The sequence below is a fragment of the Marmota marmota genome, unplaced genomic scaffold (assembly GCF_001458135.2).
Source record: "Marmota marmota marmota unplaced genomic scaffold, marMar, whole genome shotgun sequence".
Classification (NCBI taxonomy): domain Eukaryota; kingdom Metazoa; phylum Chordata; class Mammalia; order Rodentia; family Sciuridae; genus Marmota; species Marmota marmota.
Window position 1 is genome coordinate 12,955,768 of NW_026000205.1, and position 14,892 is coordinate 12,970,659.

The window sequence follows — 14,892 nt, forward strand, 5'->3', positions numbered from 1 at the left end:
TTTACATCAGCTGGTTATTCAGGATAAGCATATTTCTTATCTTTTGGCATGTACTTAAATTGCCTTGGATATTTGAAGACAATTGGTTACAAATTAATTCCATTTAAATAAAGAGTTAAATGTGAAATGCTGAATTTGGGGGTTGTTAATGTAGGAATATTAATATTCAAAGATGTGAATTTTAAAACCCAGGAAGTAGAGGGACATTATTAAAACTTGATAATTATAACAAAATGCCAATTTGTGGTTTGGGGACCTTGGCTTCTGGCTACTGTTAACTTGCATAACAAATTAATATTTAGGATTGGGTTTCAAATTCCATGGAAGTCTCCATGAGGGGAGAACCTGCCCCACCCCCTAGCAGGGAGTAGAGTTGGGGGTCTGCCTCATGCATTGGGTTAGACCCTCCAGGATTGAAGCTAGAGGCCCACGCAGGAAGTCAAGCCCACCCTGTTCACCCCTTTATTGCTTACCCCATATTTAGAGCGTACCAGGAAATTACCGTCTTCTTCCAGGACATTCTTGCTTTCTTATGACCATTGGTGGGTTTTGTTGTTGATTTTATATAATTGATATACAGTCATCATAGAAAAATGCTGTTAGCACAGAGGTAAAAATATGGAATATTCAAGTTTCATTATCCAGAATTAAACCCATCAATACTGTCTTTTGAACTCTTTTCTGTGCATCTGAATGTGTTTCCTTCTGTATGTTTTTGTGGCTGAATGTACATTTGTGTGTGTCTGTGTATATACATCAGTTTATAGGAGTCTGTGTATCTGTATCTGTTTATCTGGATCTGGGTCTTTGTGTATATCTGAATATATCCTTGTCCAGATGGGTGTGTGTGTGTCTGTGTTTGTTCACATGCTTCTAAGTTTATGTAACTTAGTGTGTGTTTGTGTGTATAAACCTGTATCTATGTGTTTGGGCATATACAGTAGTCCCTGCTTTCTGTGGTTTTGGTTTTTGAGGTAAGTTAGCCATAGTCAATGGAGGGCCAAAAACATTAAAGGACAAATTGTAGAAATAAACAATTCATAAGTTTTAAATTGTATGCCATTCTGAGTAGTAGCATGATCAAATCTTACACTTTCCTGCTCAGGACATGAGTCATCACTTTGTCCATTGTATCCATGTTACACATGCTACCCAACCGTTAGTCACTGGTAGCTGTGTTGCTTATCAAATTGACTGTCATTGTATCCCAGTGTTTGTGTTCATTATTATTTTACTTAATAATGGCCCCAAAGAGCAAAAGTAATGACGCTGGAATTTTTATTACTGTCTTTTTGTATAATCGTTCTGCTTTATTATTAGTTATTGTCAATTTCTTATGTATTTAATTTATAAATTAAACTTAATCATAGATGTATATGTATATATAGGATAAGATTCCCTATTCTCTGTGGTTTCTAGTATCCATAGAGGGTCTTGGAACATGTCCCCCTGACCATGGATAGGGTAAGACTGGGACTAGCGTCTATTGTGTGTATCTCAAGCATATGACTATTGTGTACACACTTGGGTGTATTTTTTCTAAGCATATGCCCATCTTTGTGTGTGTGTGTGTGTGTGTGCGCGCGCGTGCTCTGAGTCATTTTGTGCTGGGTCACTGCTGTTTATGTGTTTGTGCATGTGTGTGTACATACATATTGTGTAAAGTGAAATTTTGCTAGTTTGTCTGGCTGTCAGGTAGATTGGCCATTGCTTTTCCTAAGGTCAAAGTGACATTTGGCAAAATGGGCAGCAGTGTCTGTGTTGTGTCTTGATTTATGTTGTCTGCTACTCTGTTCTTCACCCTGAACTGCCTTGCTGCCTCTAGCCTCTTTGATATTTCACAAGTAGGTCTTTGATTCTACAGCATTTAGGTTGACTTTGAATCAAGTAGTCCTGCTTATAGTTAGGAATCAGATCTGGAATCCTCTTCACCTGCTGGTTGTGCTTGCCTTTCTCTTCCCTTCTCCCTGCTTCTTGGTCATCTGGCTCAGCCAAGAGCAAGGCTGCTTGCTGGGAGCCATTAGCCAAGTAGGTAGCCGTCAATTGGCTTGGTGTCGTGGCATTTCTGTATCCTCCCTTCTGCTAGTGATGGTCTAAAATTTGGGGGCCAATGGCTTATGCTGGACCGGTAGTCAGTGACGGGTATGATCCAATTGCAGTGGTATCAACCTAAGACAGGAGGCTGACGCCTAATTGTGGTAGTGCTGGCATATCTTTGCTGATGGTGTCACCAGTGATGACAATTTCCTTGCCAGCGTACCCCATGTTGCAGTGACATTGAATGTAGGTGACCTTGCTCAAGGACCAAGGCGGATTAGGGTGTTCCCGGTTTAAGATAATCGTGTTTAGGGCGTTCCCAGTTTAGGTTCCAGGTTTAAGGTTTAAGATTATTCCTGCTGGGAATAGGGCGTATCCTGCTGCCTGAGTTCCCCTTGAGTTCTCACGGGATTCAGAGTATATTTTGGGAGACAGAAGCCCAGTGGAGGTGGATTTGGGCAGAGAACGTGGATTTCCCCAGAACGTGTTTGTATACGGCTGGTGTGAGTTCGGGAATAAAGAGTTGCTGTTTGAATCTACAAGCTATGTGGTGGCTCGTGATTGTGTGCCCAGCCAGACTGCGGCATTTGTGCCCAGCCAGACTGTGGCAGCTGCTGGCCTCACAACCATGGCATTACCTAGATGTTTTCAAACACTAGTAGTGAAGCCATGGAGAGTCCCTGGCTTGCAGGTCAGGAGCTCAGAGCCTTGCATGTGCTTGCATGTGGTATCCCAACCTGAGATGGAGCAGGTCTTGGACGAGAGTTGAAGGCTTGCCAAGTCTCCTCTGCCGAGACTTCTACTTTATTGGGCCACATCATTTTTCCCCAGCTGTCTCTCCAATAGCTTGAGCTCTGGGTCACACATGGCTCTCCTGGGTCAGAGAGGTGCCCTGACCTAATAATTTTTGTCTCCTGGGGTCACCTTTTATGTTACGTTCATCTTATCCAAGAGCAGCTTTTGACGTTTTTTTCATCTCCTGTTTTATTTCATTAATTTGTGCTCTTTTAAATTTCCTCCTAATCTTTTTTGGTTTTATTTGTTCTTTCTCTAGCTTCTTAGGAAGGAAGAAAGGGACATTGTTGGGATGGAAGCTTAAATTGTTGATTTTTAATGTTCTTCTCTATTCATTTAGGACTATCAATTATCTTCTAAAAATTACTTTAGCTGCATTTCACAGCTGATATTTTATGTTTTTGTTTCTAGTTTCACTGTGATTTTTGTCTTTGAACAGAGGGAATTTAAAGTTTGTTGCTTAATTTCTAAACAACTTGGGATTATATATTTCCCTTTCTGTTACTGATTTCTAGTTTGATTCTGTGTTCAATGAATATTCTTAGTATCTCATCCCTTTGAAATTTGTTTCAACTTCTAGCATGTGATTGTTATGATATTTATTAGTATATAAATGATATACACTTGTAGAGAGCATAGATTCTGTAGCTGTTGGCAGTGGTGTTCTGCATGCCAATTGAGTCTGGTTGATTAATTGTATTGCTCATGTCTTGTATATCTTTCCTGATTTTTCTGCTTGTTTTTATTACCATCAGAGGTATGTGACAATCTCAACTATGTTTGTGGATTTATCTATTTCTCCTTTCTGTTTTGTTAATTTTTATAAATCAGCTTTATTTAAGTAAAATTTGCATTATATAACTTTTACTATCGGCATAGTTCAGTAAGTTTTAAAACAATTTAATTGGGATGCAATCCATGTACCTTACAACTTACCCATTTAAAGTGTGCAGTTAAGTGAGTTTTGTGTGTTTACAGAGTTGTACAATGATCATCACAATCAATTTTAGAACATTTTCATCACCCAAAAAGAAACCCTGTGCTCTTTTACAGTTCTCATTCCTCCATTCCTCTCACTCCAACATTCCTTTTACCCTGAGTCTCTATGGATTAACCTGCTCTGACATTTGATATAAATGAAATCATTCAGTATGTAGTATTTTGTGTCTGGCTTCTTTCACCTGGAAAATATCAAACTTTATCCATATTATAGCATGAATCCATACTTTGCTTATTTTTGTGGCTAAAAAAATTCTTTTTTTAATGAATATTTGCCACATCTTCTTTGTCCATTCATTAGATGATGAACTCTTGAGTTGTGCCCACTGTTTGGCCATTATGAATATTGCCACTGTGAATATGGATGTGAAAGTTTTTGGGTGAACATGTTTTTCAATTCTCCAGAAGTGGAATTATTGGGTCATGTGGTAGCCCTTTAACTTTTTGAGGGATTTCCAAATAATTTTTCAGAGCAACTGGACCAATTTATATTCCCAGCAGCAACGTATGAGGGCACTAGTTTCTCTACATGCTCGTCAGTACTTGTTATTGTCTGTTTTATTATAACCATGCAGATGGCCGTAAGTAATATCTTGTGGTTTTTATTTGCATTTTCTTGAAGATTGATGATGAGCATCTTTGCTTGTGCTGTTTGGCAATTTGTTTATCTTCTTTGGAAAAATTTCTATTCAGACCCTTTACCCATTTCTTTCTTTTTTGGATACTGGGGATTGAACTCAGGGGCACTCGACCACTGAGCCATATCCCCAGCCCTATTTTGTATTTTATTTATAGACAGGGTCTCACTGAGTTGCTTAGCACATCACTTTTTTTTTTTTTTTTTCTGAGGCTGGCTTTGAACTTGCGATCCTCCTGTTTCAGCCTCCTGAGCTGCTGGGATTACAGGTGTGTGCCACCACCCAGCTCATTTACCCATTTTTTATTAAGGTGCTTTTTTTTTTTTTAAACTCGTTTTCAAAATTCTTTATTCTTTATTCTGGGTAGCAGCTCTTGATGATTCATGAAATTTTTCTCCCATTGTGTAGGTTGTCGTTTCAGTTTCCTGATAGTATCTTTGATACACAAAAATTTTAATTTTGATGAAGTCCAGTATCTATTTTTCTTTGGCTTCTTATGCTTTGGGTATCATATCTAGGAAATCTAGTTCAAGGCCATAAAGATTTAAACCCATGTTTTCTTCTAGGAATTGTATAGTTTTAGTTCTTACATTTAGGACTTTGATTCAGTGTGGTAGATTTTTTTTACGAGGTGTTAGGTAGGGACCCAACTTAATTCTTTTTCATTTGGATATCCAGTTGTTTCAGCATCACTTGTTGAAAAGATTGTCTTCACATTTATTGGATTGTCAAAATCCAACTTGCCAAGGATAAATATTGTATAATTCTACATATATGAGGTTACTAAAGTAGCCAAATTCGTGGAGACAAAAAAAAATAGAACAGTGGTTACCAGCACTGGGGGGAAAAGAGAAATGGGGGTGTTACTGCTTACTGGATGCAGAGTTTTGGAATGGGATGCTGGACAGTTATGGAGATGTATAGTGGTGATGATTGTTCAACAATATGACAATGCCACTGAATAAAAAGGCCACTTTACCATTAATGGATGGATTTATTTTGGGACCTACAATTTTATTATGTTTATCTATATGCTTGTCTCTGTTAAGATTTCTGTCTCTTTAACAAAATACCTGGGATGATCAACTTTCAAAGAGAGGTTTATTTTGACTCAGAGTTTTAGATGCTCCTGTGCTTGATTGATTGGCCCTTCTGCTTTTGGGTCTGCACATCACAGTGGGAGCATGTGGCAGAGCAGAACCATCCATCTCATGGCCAACATAAAAGAGAGTGAGGAGTAGGGGACCAGGGACCCCATTGCCTTCTTTTGTGTTTGATTTTTTTTCTTCCTTTTTTGTTTTTGTGGTTCTGGGGGTTGAATCCAGGGCTTTGCACCTACTAAGCAAACACTGTACCACCCAGCTTTATATATATTTATTTATTGTTCAATTTTTATTTTCTTATTTTCTGTATGTTTTAGTTATTTTCTTAGGGATTGCTCTAGAGAAAACAATTGAAACTTTAAACATAAAAATCTAGTTTACATTAAAAGCAATTTAATTTCAGTAGTATACAAAAATTTTGCCCTTATAGATTTCCATTTCCTCCCTCTCCTTTTTGCTGTTATTACATGTAAATTGCATCTTTGTGTATTTTGTGCGTATCAACAGTTATTATTTTTTACAGTTTTCTCTTAAGTCAGATGGGAGGAAAAAAGGACTTAGAAAAATACATTTGTCCTGTCTCTGTGTTTGCCTATATGGTTACCTTTATCAGTGTCCTTCTTTTCTTCATTTGAATTCAAGTTATTCTCTGGTGCCCTTTCTTTGCAGTGAGAAGGATTCTTTTCACTGTTTCTCACAGGGTAGGTCTGCTAGTGATGAATTCTCTTGGTTTTTGTTATGTGAGATGTTTTAATTTTTCAGATTTGAAGCAGAGTCTTGCTAGATGTAGAATTCTTAGTTGGCAATGTTTTTTCTTTCAGCACTTTGAATGCATTATCCCACTGCCTTCTGCTCTCCATAGTTTCTGATGAGAAATTAGCCATTAATCTTATTGAGGATCCTGTGTATGTGATGAATTGTTTTTCTCTGGCTGCTTTTAAGATACAGGTGTTCCTCACCTTACATTGAGGTGATATTCCAATAAACCCTTTGTAAAGTAAAAAAAAAAAAAAATGTTGAGTTGAATCAATGTGAGTGTAGATATTCCTTGTTATGTCCTGATAAACCCATCATAAGTTGAAAAATCCTAAATTGAACTATTATAAGTTGGGGTCCATCTGTATTCTTTGTGTTTTCACAGTTTGAATATGATGTGTCCAGGAGTGGATATCTTTGAATTTATCTAACTTGGAGGTCATTGAGCTTTATGGATGTGTATGTAGGTTAATATTTTAATTTTTTTTTTAGTCAAGTTGGTGAAGTTTTCAGCCATTATTTTTTCAAATATTCTCTCTATTGCTTTCTGTTTTCTTTCTGATGCATCCAATATGTTGGCTGCTTGACAGAAGCTCTGGTATCTGCATTGTGGGGGTGGAGGGGAAGCTGCATTTGGGGGATACACCCTGGGCTTCCGGGTCTGCTGTAGGAACTGAATGGCAGGTCTTCTGCAGGCCAAGAAGTCTTGAAGTTCATTGGGGCCCTCTCTTGGTCATGGTGTGTGTGTATTAAATGAGGTACTTCTCAATGTTAGACTACTGACCGAATGGGCTTTGTTTATTTTCTTTCTGTAGGTTCAATGTCAACAACACCATTCTTCACCCAGAGATCGTTGAGTGGTAAGTATGGTTGTGGGAAACTTGGCTTCTTGTTATACTCAGCTCAAGGAGACAGGAGACCCTGCTGTTTCTACCTACCCAACTCAGAAAGCTGGTCCCTAGAACTTCCTCCTTTAGCCTTTTCTGTTTTTTCTTTTTTCTTTTGGGGTGTTGTTGTTGTTGTTGTTGGTTGGTTTTTTTCAAAAGGGCATGAGTCACTTGAATATCAATTAAATTTCACTTAACATTTCTTCTATTTTTTGGTGTGTGTGTGTGTGTGTGTGTTTGTTTTCTGGGGATGAACCCAGGCCCTTAGGCATGCCAGTGTTTTCAGAATTCTTCCATCGTAAGTCAGACATACACAGCTCAGAGCAAAGGCAGGTAGTGCAGAGTACAGAAGTGAACGTCACACACAATGCCATGCCAGAAAGGTAAACATGTTTTCCTCCTGTTGCACAGGTGTCCTGACAGATGTGTCATTCCATTATACGTGGTTTTTTTTTTTTTTTTTTTTTTTTGTGTGTGTGTGTGTGTGGCTTCTTTCTTCCCTAGGCAGCCCTTAGCTGTAGCACACCTGATTTTTGTTAGGTGCCTGGAGGTCAAGCCCTCTCAGGTTGGGCATGGCCTTTGTGGGCCCTGGCAGTGACCCTCCAATCTGATTGCCACTGATTTTCTTCCTACGCCATCAAGGTGTTCTGCGATAGCAGCAAGGCATTCTTTCTTTGCTGCGTGACTGGACTTACTGTAAATGTAAAAGAGAGGTGAGGCAGGGCCTTTGCCACCTTGTCACTCACTGGTGAGATATGTAGACTTTTCGCTTCTGATCTTCCCAAATCTAATTGAAAGATGTAATTCACCTAAGCTTGGAGCTTGGGACCAATACCGTGACCCAAGGATTAACAGAAATTGGCTGCTGGAGAGGGAGAGAGTGATCCAGGCCAAGGAGACATTAGCTCAGGGAACCAGAGAAAGGGTAGTCACCTTGTGTGGCCATGGGGGCAGGGAGGTGCAGCCTAAGGGTGGTCAGAGAGGTGAGCTGTGACTAGGCCAGTCTTGGTGCCAGTTTTGACTCTGTCTTGAGAGAAATGGGAAGCACAGGAAACCCCTGAAGGGTTGAAGCAGGAGAGTGTGGCATCAGGTTTGCCTTTCCAAAAACAATTCTGGCCTCCGACTGGAGACTCAGCTGTGGGGGAAGAGTGGGAGCAGGTTGCCTGTGAGGAGGCTGTTGTTGCAGGGATCCAGTTGGCCATGGAAGGGGTATGGTGACAGATGTGAGAGAAAAAGCAACTGCGTCGGGGACTCCTGGGAGGAACCAGCTGTTTTGCCCTGAGCAGTGGGATCGTACTTCACTGAAATGGGGATGACTGGAAGGGGAGGCTGTGGCATATTGGGACTTACTTGGGATGTGTTGAGTCCACTGACCCTCCAGAGAAGCCAGATGGGCTGACCTAGGTCTCTCAGCAGCCCCGGCCTGGTTTCTGTCATAGCCACACACTGTGAGGATGGGGGCTGTGACCTTCAAGTTCATGGCCACCTTTTCTTTCTGTATAAAGTAACAAGTGCCTGGCCTCTCGGTAGCCCCCACCTTGGCGGAACAGGCCCACGTGCATCCATGTTGCCTCAGTGTGACTTTCCCTTGCTGATAGTGGGGGCGCTTTGGAGCCTGTGACAGGATTGTGCACTCCAGCATCTCCCTGAGGGATGCACCATTAGTTTGTCACTTTGGAGCAAGCTTGCTTTAATTCAAGTGACATTTCCAAGGCTCTGAGGTGGAATCTGCGTTCATAGAATACCTCTCAACTTTGTTAAAGTGAGCAGCGGAAAGGACTTATTTGGCATTTGATGGCAGTAGAACGATTTCAGAAATGTCACATTGTCCTTGCTGCCTCAGGGGTGTGTTTTAATAGCACAGACCTTGGCCTCTGCAGTGATGCAGCGGCTCTCCGTGGATCTGTTGCAGCCTCGAACATCGCCCTTGCCCTGTAAATGAGGAAGAGTTCGGGGTAGAATGCTGGGCAGGTCCTTCATTTCCTGGGGAGGGTGGGCTTTCCATGATGTTGCATCTGGGCTCCTGGGTCTTGAATGCTCTCAGCACCCTCTCTGTCTATAGAGGGAAGCTGTTTGGGGGAAACTGTCAACCCAGACACCTGAGTTCTAGCCCCAGCATGTGACCCTCAGAATTTACTTAACTTTTTACAAGGCTTGACTATTTCATCTGAAAAGTGGAGGTGTAGTAACACCTAGCCCACCGTGAGGATGCGGAGACGCACCCAGCCTCCACTGCTCACCTGCAAAGGAGGTGGATGGAGCAAGGATTGAATGAGAGCACGAGCCAAATACTGACTGCTGAGGCTCCCTGTGTGCAAGGGACTGTACTGAGCACTGGACGTGTCACCTGATTCATTTGGTGTAGTAGGTAGGTTCTTAGTTACTCCCATGCTACAGATGAGGAAACTGAGGCACAGGGAGTTTAGGGACTTGTCCAGGCTGTTGGTTCCAGAATCTTGTGCAGCCCTTGCGGCTCAGGAGAGCTAGGACCTGCCAGAATGCCAGCCTTTCTCCCTGTCCACTCCTGGTTATACTGGAAGTATGGGGTTCTTGGAGTCAGCAGAATGGATTTTGGGCTGAGGCCAGGGTGTAGCAGGGCTGGAGAACAGGGGCTGTGTACAAAGCTTCCGTGGCACCCATGCGTACCCCAGCTCCAAGCTGGCTTGGGTTGTTCCCCGAGTCTGTCTGATTGGAAGACAACAGCAGACTCCCAGCCTGGGGAAGCACACTTTCTCATTTTTGTTTGGTTGTCATTCATTTCCTTTGTGTGACTGTTTTATTGTTTTCCATTCTCTCAAGCAGGGCCTTTTTGATTTCCTATAAATTCCTCTATAATCATACTCTTCCCCACAAACATGAGATCATAACCGATCATTTCTTTTCTTGTGCTGGGTATTGCAGTTTGAATGTGTAGGTCAAAAGTTGAAATTTAATAAGAGCAGGCATCTCACTTCCATAATTTAGGCTGTGGTTCTACTTTGCAGTTTTGCAGATGATGAAATTGATCTGAAGGTAGGGTAGGAAATAAAAGGAGAGGCCTTCATACCGTCTAATAGCTCAGTGCTTTGGGTTCTGGCTAAGTACCTCTGGAAGTGTCACAGAAGAGCAAGCGTATCAGCGATTGCCGTGTGCCTTCTTGGGTTTTAAGTGCGACTGTTCAATTGAGTCATACGCCGGTTTTAGAACTGTTAATTACACTGAGTGAAAGTGTCCTGCATGCATTAAACAGGCCGTGGGTAACAGATCTATTTCTGCTCCCCTGCCTTCTGTGAACACAAGAGATGGTAAGCCTCGAACGGCTTAGGGGCAAAGTGCCCCAGGACCCTACATTCTGAGTAACAAGTCCCAAGTTAGAAAAGTAGATGATGACCTACATTCTTGGTGCACATATGAAAGGTTTTCTAGTAGAGTAACTCATCTTTGTCTCCTAATAAGTAGGCATTTAACCTTCCATTTGAAGACAAAGTCAAATGGAAATTGGGATTCCCAGGGCAGAGGGAGAATGAGTTATCATGAACCAGAAGGCAGGAGACGGGATGTGGGAACATCAAGATGGGGGACAGATAATCTAGGTGTGGAGTGAACCTCCCATCCACACTGGCCTGTCCTGGGCCAGGTCTCAGGTATGCTGTGCTCTGGGTTGAGCTTGGCTCTAGTTCCTTGAGAGAATTATTGATTGAGCCTTCTGAAAGGTTGGTGTAATTCCACCCGACCCATTTCTTTTCTGTCCCTCCTATTGTTCTGAGATTTTATTCTTTGTATGGCTCCATCTTGGGATGTGGAAGGGATGGTTGTTGCCTGGGAGTGGGAGGGGGCAGGGGGAGTCCTGTGGTATTGAACTCTTGCCCACCTGGATCCCACAGAACCATGCTGTGCACATTTGTCTTCCAGGAGAGATGGAATTTCCAGGTCCTTCAAATGGGTTTAGTTCAGCACGGTGGCACTTTGATGCACAGAGAGTGATTTTGGAAATACTTTGTCCTGTCTCACTACTGTGTTAATCAGTGGAGCAATCAGACCTCAGTTAATTGATGTCTTAATCCTGGGTTTAATGCCCAGAGGCAGTTTTGTGACCTGTGAATATTTAAGGGCCAAAAAGATTGTGCAAATAAATCTCTGCCTAATACAGTTTTTGTCATTTCTACCCAGTAGCAGGAAACTCTGGGCACAGGGTGGGGCAGGAGCCTTCACTCTCTCAACCTCCCCGTGTGGAGGTGGCCACCTTTCTGTTTGAGTGCAATGATGCTCGCAGGCATGGCCATGAACCCATGATTTGGCATGAAGCCCAGGGGTGCCCCTGGCTCCCAGCCTATACCAGGCACCTCCTTCCTATCTGGAAAGCCTCAGCTGCCTTCTTCCCCAGTTTCTTATGGGACATCTGTGTTGTCCTGTCCTGAGCTGTGGTTCTCTATTGTATCCTGGAGGAGATGACCTGGTCTTCTCATGGGGATATCAGCCTTATGAATTCTTGTAACAGCCACTCCTCACCTCTGTGGACACACAAGGCTGGGACAGCATCCCTCTCTCAGGGATGGTGGGTCTACAGAACCTTGGGAATCCTCCTTTCTCAGTCCTGTTTACTCAGGAGTGGCAGAATTAGCTTCATCAGATGGATCGAAACCAGGCAGTGTGCTGGACAGTCTTATTTCTGCAGCAATCTTAACAGTGTCTGGGGCTTGTGTCTTAGAGATAACTGGGCCAGGAATGGTTCCTCTCTCCCTGGCGCCTGGGCGAGACTGCAGGCCCAGAGCCCCCGATGGATAATTGGTTAAGCCAGCACACACAGACGTCTGTTTGAGCTGGGATTAAGTTGGGCCAGCCCAAAGAACAGCCGGGCCAGTTTTACCAGAGAACTGCCTTTGTGGAATAATTTGCCTGGGTTCTATTTGAATTCTTTTTCTTTTTAAAAGGAGATCCAAGGGCGTGGGGGAGAAAGTCCTGGGTAAACCAGCCAGAGGCCCAGTGTGTCACCTTTCCCAAAGTAAAATCACAAAAGAAAGCAAGACTCCACCTCAAAGGCTGAAAACACATCTTTGTGCTCAAGATCAGGTGTGGTGTGGGTCAAGGCTTCTTTCTCCTTGGGCTGGCGATATGCCGTCCTCTCATCTCCAGGAGGATGGAAGGAGGCATTGGGGAGCCTGGGAGTGTGGGCTCTGTCTCTTCTTGCCTTTGTGGTGAGAGTTTGGGCTGCAGAGGCCCCCGGAGGCTGTACCTATGCTGCCTGGCCTGGGAGCTGCTGCTGGCCTGGGAGCTGTGCAGGATTCCACCTGACCTGATGAACTCCACCGGGGTGGGGCGGAGAAGGAAATCTGTTTTTAATTTTAACTGAGGCCATTAACTCTCCTTGCTGGAGAGTTTCCAGCTGGGGTGCAAAGTCTGTATGGTGTGGTGAGCCTGTTTCTGTATGCCTGCTCTGGGCTACCTTGTTCTGGCACTGTGGGACCTTGCCCTTAGGGGCTTTAGCCTTTTGGAAGAGACTTTAAAGAAATTAGAAGTGTGAGCGCTTTCTGAGGATTCCTACAGACTGCCCAGGGAGCACAGAGAAGGGATTTAGCCTACGGTCACGGATGGAGGAGACCCTCCCCAACCTTGGGAAAGGAGTATATCCAGGGGGAGCTGGAGGCAACTTAGGTGAAAGGGCAAGAGCAAGGTCCAGGCAGAGGAGGGAGGAGGCTGGAGACAGAGCAATGGCGAGTGTTGGGGAGCAGAAGGAGGGCCTGGAGAGCCTCAGGAGTCATGGCGTGGAGCTTTACCTTCATCCTGAGGACACCTAGAGGCCACTGAAAGATTGTCAGCAAGAGAAAGCTCAAAAAGATTTGCATTTCCTCAGCATCCCCAGATGCTGTCTGGGAGCAGGCAGGGCCAGAGGCGGTCAGAGTGAGGTCCAGGTAAAGAGAAAGGGAGGATGTGCACGGAGAATGGCAGCCCTTGGTCCTGGGTCAGATGTGGGGAGCCATGGGTGGGCCAGAGGGAGGTGTCTGGGATGACGTCCATGGCCTTTCAGCAGCAGGAGAATCATGGAGCTGGGACACAGTGGAAGTTGTCTCATGCAGGGCTCCAGGTACCAGGGGACCTCCAAGCCTTGAGGAGCAGGTGCGGAAGGCAAAGTGCAGAGGCAGGGGGAGAACAGGCCAAGTGGGCACCTGGGAGCCCTGTGATCTGGGCGGGGGTGAGAGGAGGGCTGGCAGAGTGGCTGGGGCTGAAGAGGGGAGGGAAGGAGGCGAGGTGGGAAATGAGAAAGGCTTGTCAGGAGGAGGGGGAGACAGGAGCGAGGAGGGGAGGGGTTTTCAGTGGAGCTGCTAGTTAAGAGGGGCAGGTGGGGGGCTGGGAGAAGGGGGGGAGGGAGGGGACGGTGTGCACATGCTTGTGTGTGCATGTGCACGTGTGCCTGTGCCTGTGCCTGCCTGCCTGCCTGTCTCTGCCTCGTGAGAAGGCCTCACTTCCCTCACAAGGGGAAAGAGAGGATTTGTAGAGAGGGGGAAAGTCCTTAGTTCAAGGTGGAGTGGAGGCAGGGTTCATCATCTCCTGAGCAGGAGCCTGTGCATGGAGAGGGGCTGCAGGAGTAGAGAAGGTAGAGGAGTTGAGAGGAGGCTTCCTGCATGCTGTGTAGCTGGGGGCCATGTGGGAGACAGGTGTGGTGGGTGCCTGGGAGCTTGAGGGCTGTCTGCCCAGCCGTGCACTTCCTGGCAATCATGGCTCTGCAGCCCTAGAGCAGGCATGGAGCGGGCTGGTTGGGCCCAGGAGAGGGCAGTGTTGGCAGGAGTGGTGGTTAGAGGGATGGGCCCACCACCCAGCCAAGGAGAGGGCCAGAGGGCCAGAGGTGGGCATGGCCTGGGCCTGGTTCCATCCATGTTGTCACTCTGGCCATCACTGTCTTTGATAAAGGTCCTCTCCCTGTGGAGGGTGGCAGTGAGGTTATCCTGTAAGTGGATTTGGATCTTAAGAACCCAAGCTGCTCATTGAGTCCTGTACATTTGAGTCCTATATGCCTATCTGTACCCTCCTGCTCTAGGGAACAGGGACCAGGATTCTGATCCCCAGGTGGGACAGCAGCTAGCACCCTGCCCTAGAATCAGGCTGCGTTCTGATGATGGAGAGCACACTGCCAGGCTGTGGGTCTGCCTCCTCAGGAAAGGGCGTTCCTTTTGTGAAAGTCCCTCTGGGCCTGTGTCTGTTTTTCCGCCTGACCTGGAAGGTTTTATAGTCTTTGGGAGGCATGCTGCAAGATGCCTTTCTCATTTTGCAGTGACAAATGGCTGTCTGAGCCATCTGTGTGGCGTCATTGGAGACAGTGTGAGTCAGTGGCTGCTTCTGTGAAGTCCCCGGGGGCTGGCTGGCTGTGATGGAGGTGGGGGAGCTGCCCAGTCCAGATCTCACAGAGCCCCTTGTCTGCCCTGCTGTCCTCATCTGCCCGAGGCCAGCTCATGGGTTCTCTGGTTGACTGAGGAGAATGGACAGGGTACCCTCTGGACAGAGGGGAGGGGTTTGTCACTCGGGCTTTTCTGATCTTGATGGTGCTTGAATGTCCCCTTTTGGGAGAAGGAAAGGTAATTACAAGGGATCTTGGAGAAGGTGGGTCACCTTTAGCAAAGGAGCAGAGCTGACCATGAGGGGGATGCACCTAGAACCTTTGGCCTCTCTCCAGGCCCCTTTGATGGCAGGTCAGGTCTGTATTAT

At 45.0% G+C, this 14,892-nt stretch overlaps 1 protein-coding gene across 3 annotated transcripts in view; it reads left to right on the plus strand.

Moving 5' to 3' along the window:
* Positions 1-14,892, plus strand: part of Pepd (peptidase D) — a 115,388-nt gene that overhangs the window by 28,582 nt on the left and 71,914 nt on the right. For 2 of the 3 annotated variants that reach the window (XM_015496922.2, XM_048790972.1), the window contains exon 7: positions 7,144-7,188. The exons of the other annotated variant lie outside the window; for it this stretch is intronic. In XM_015496922.2, coding sequence (XP_015352408.1) covers positions 7,144-7,188 — 45 coding nt within the window. The remainder of the gene's footprint in view (positions 1-7,143; positions 7,189-14,892) is intronic. 3 annotated transcript variants of the gene reach the window in all.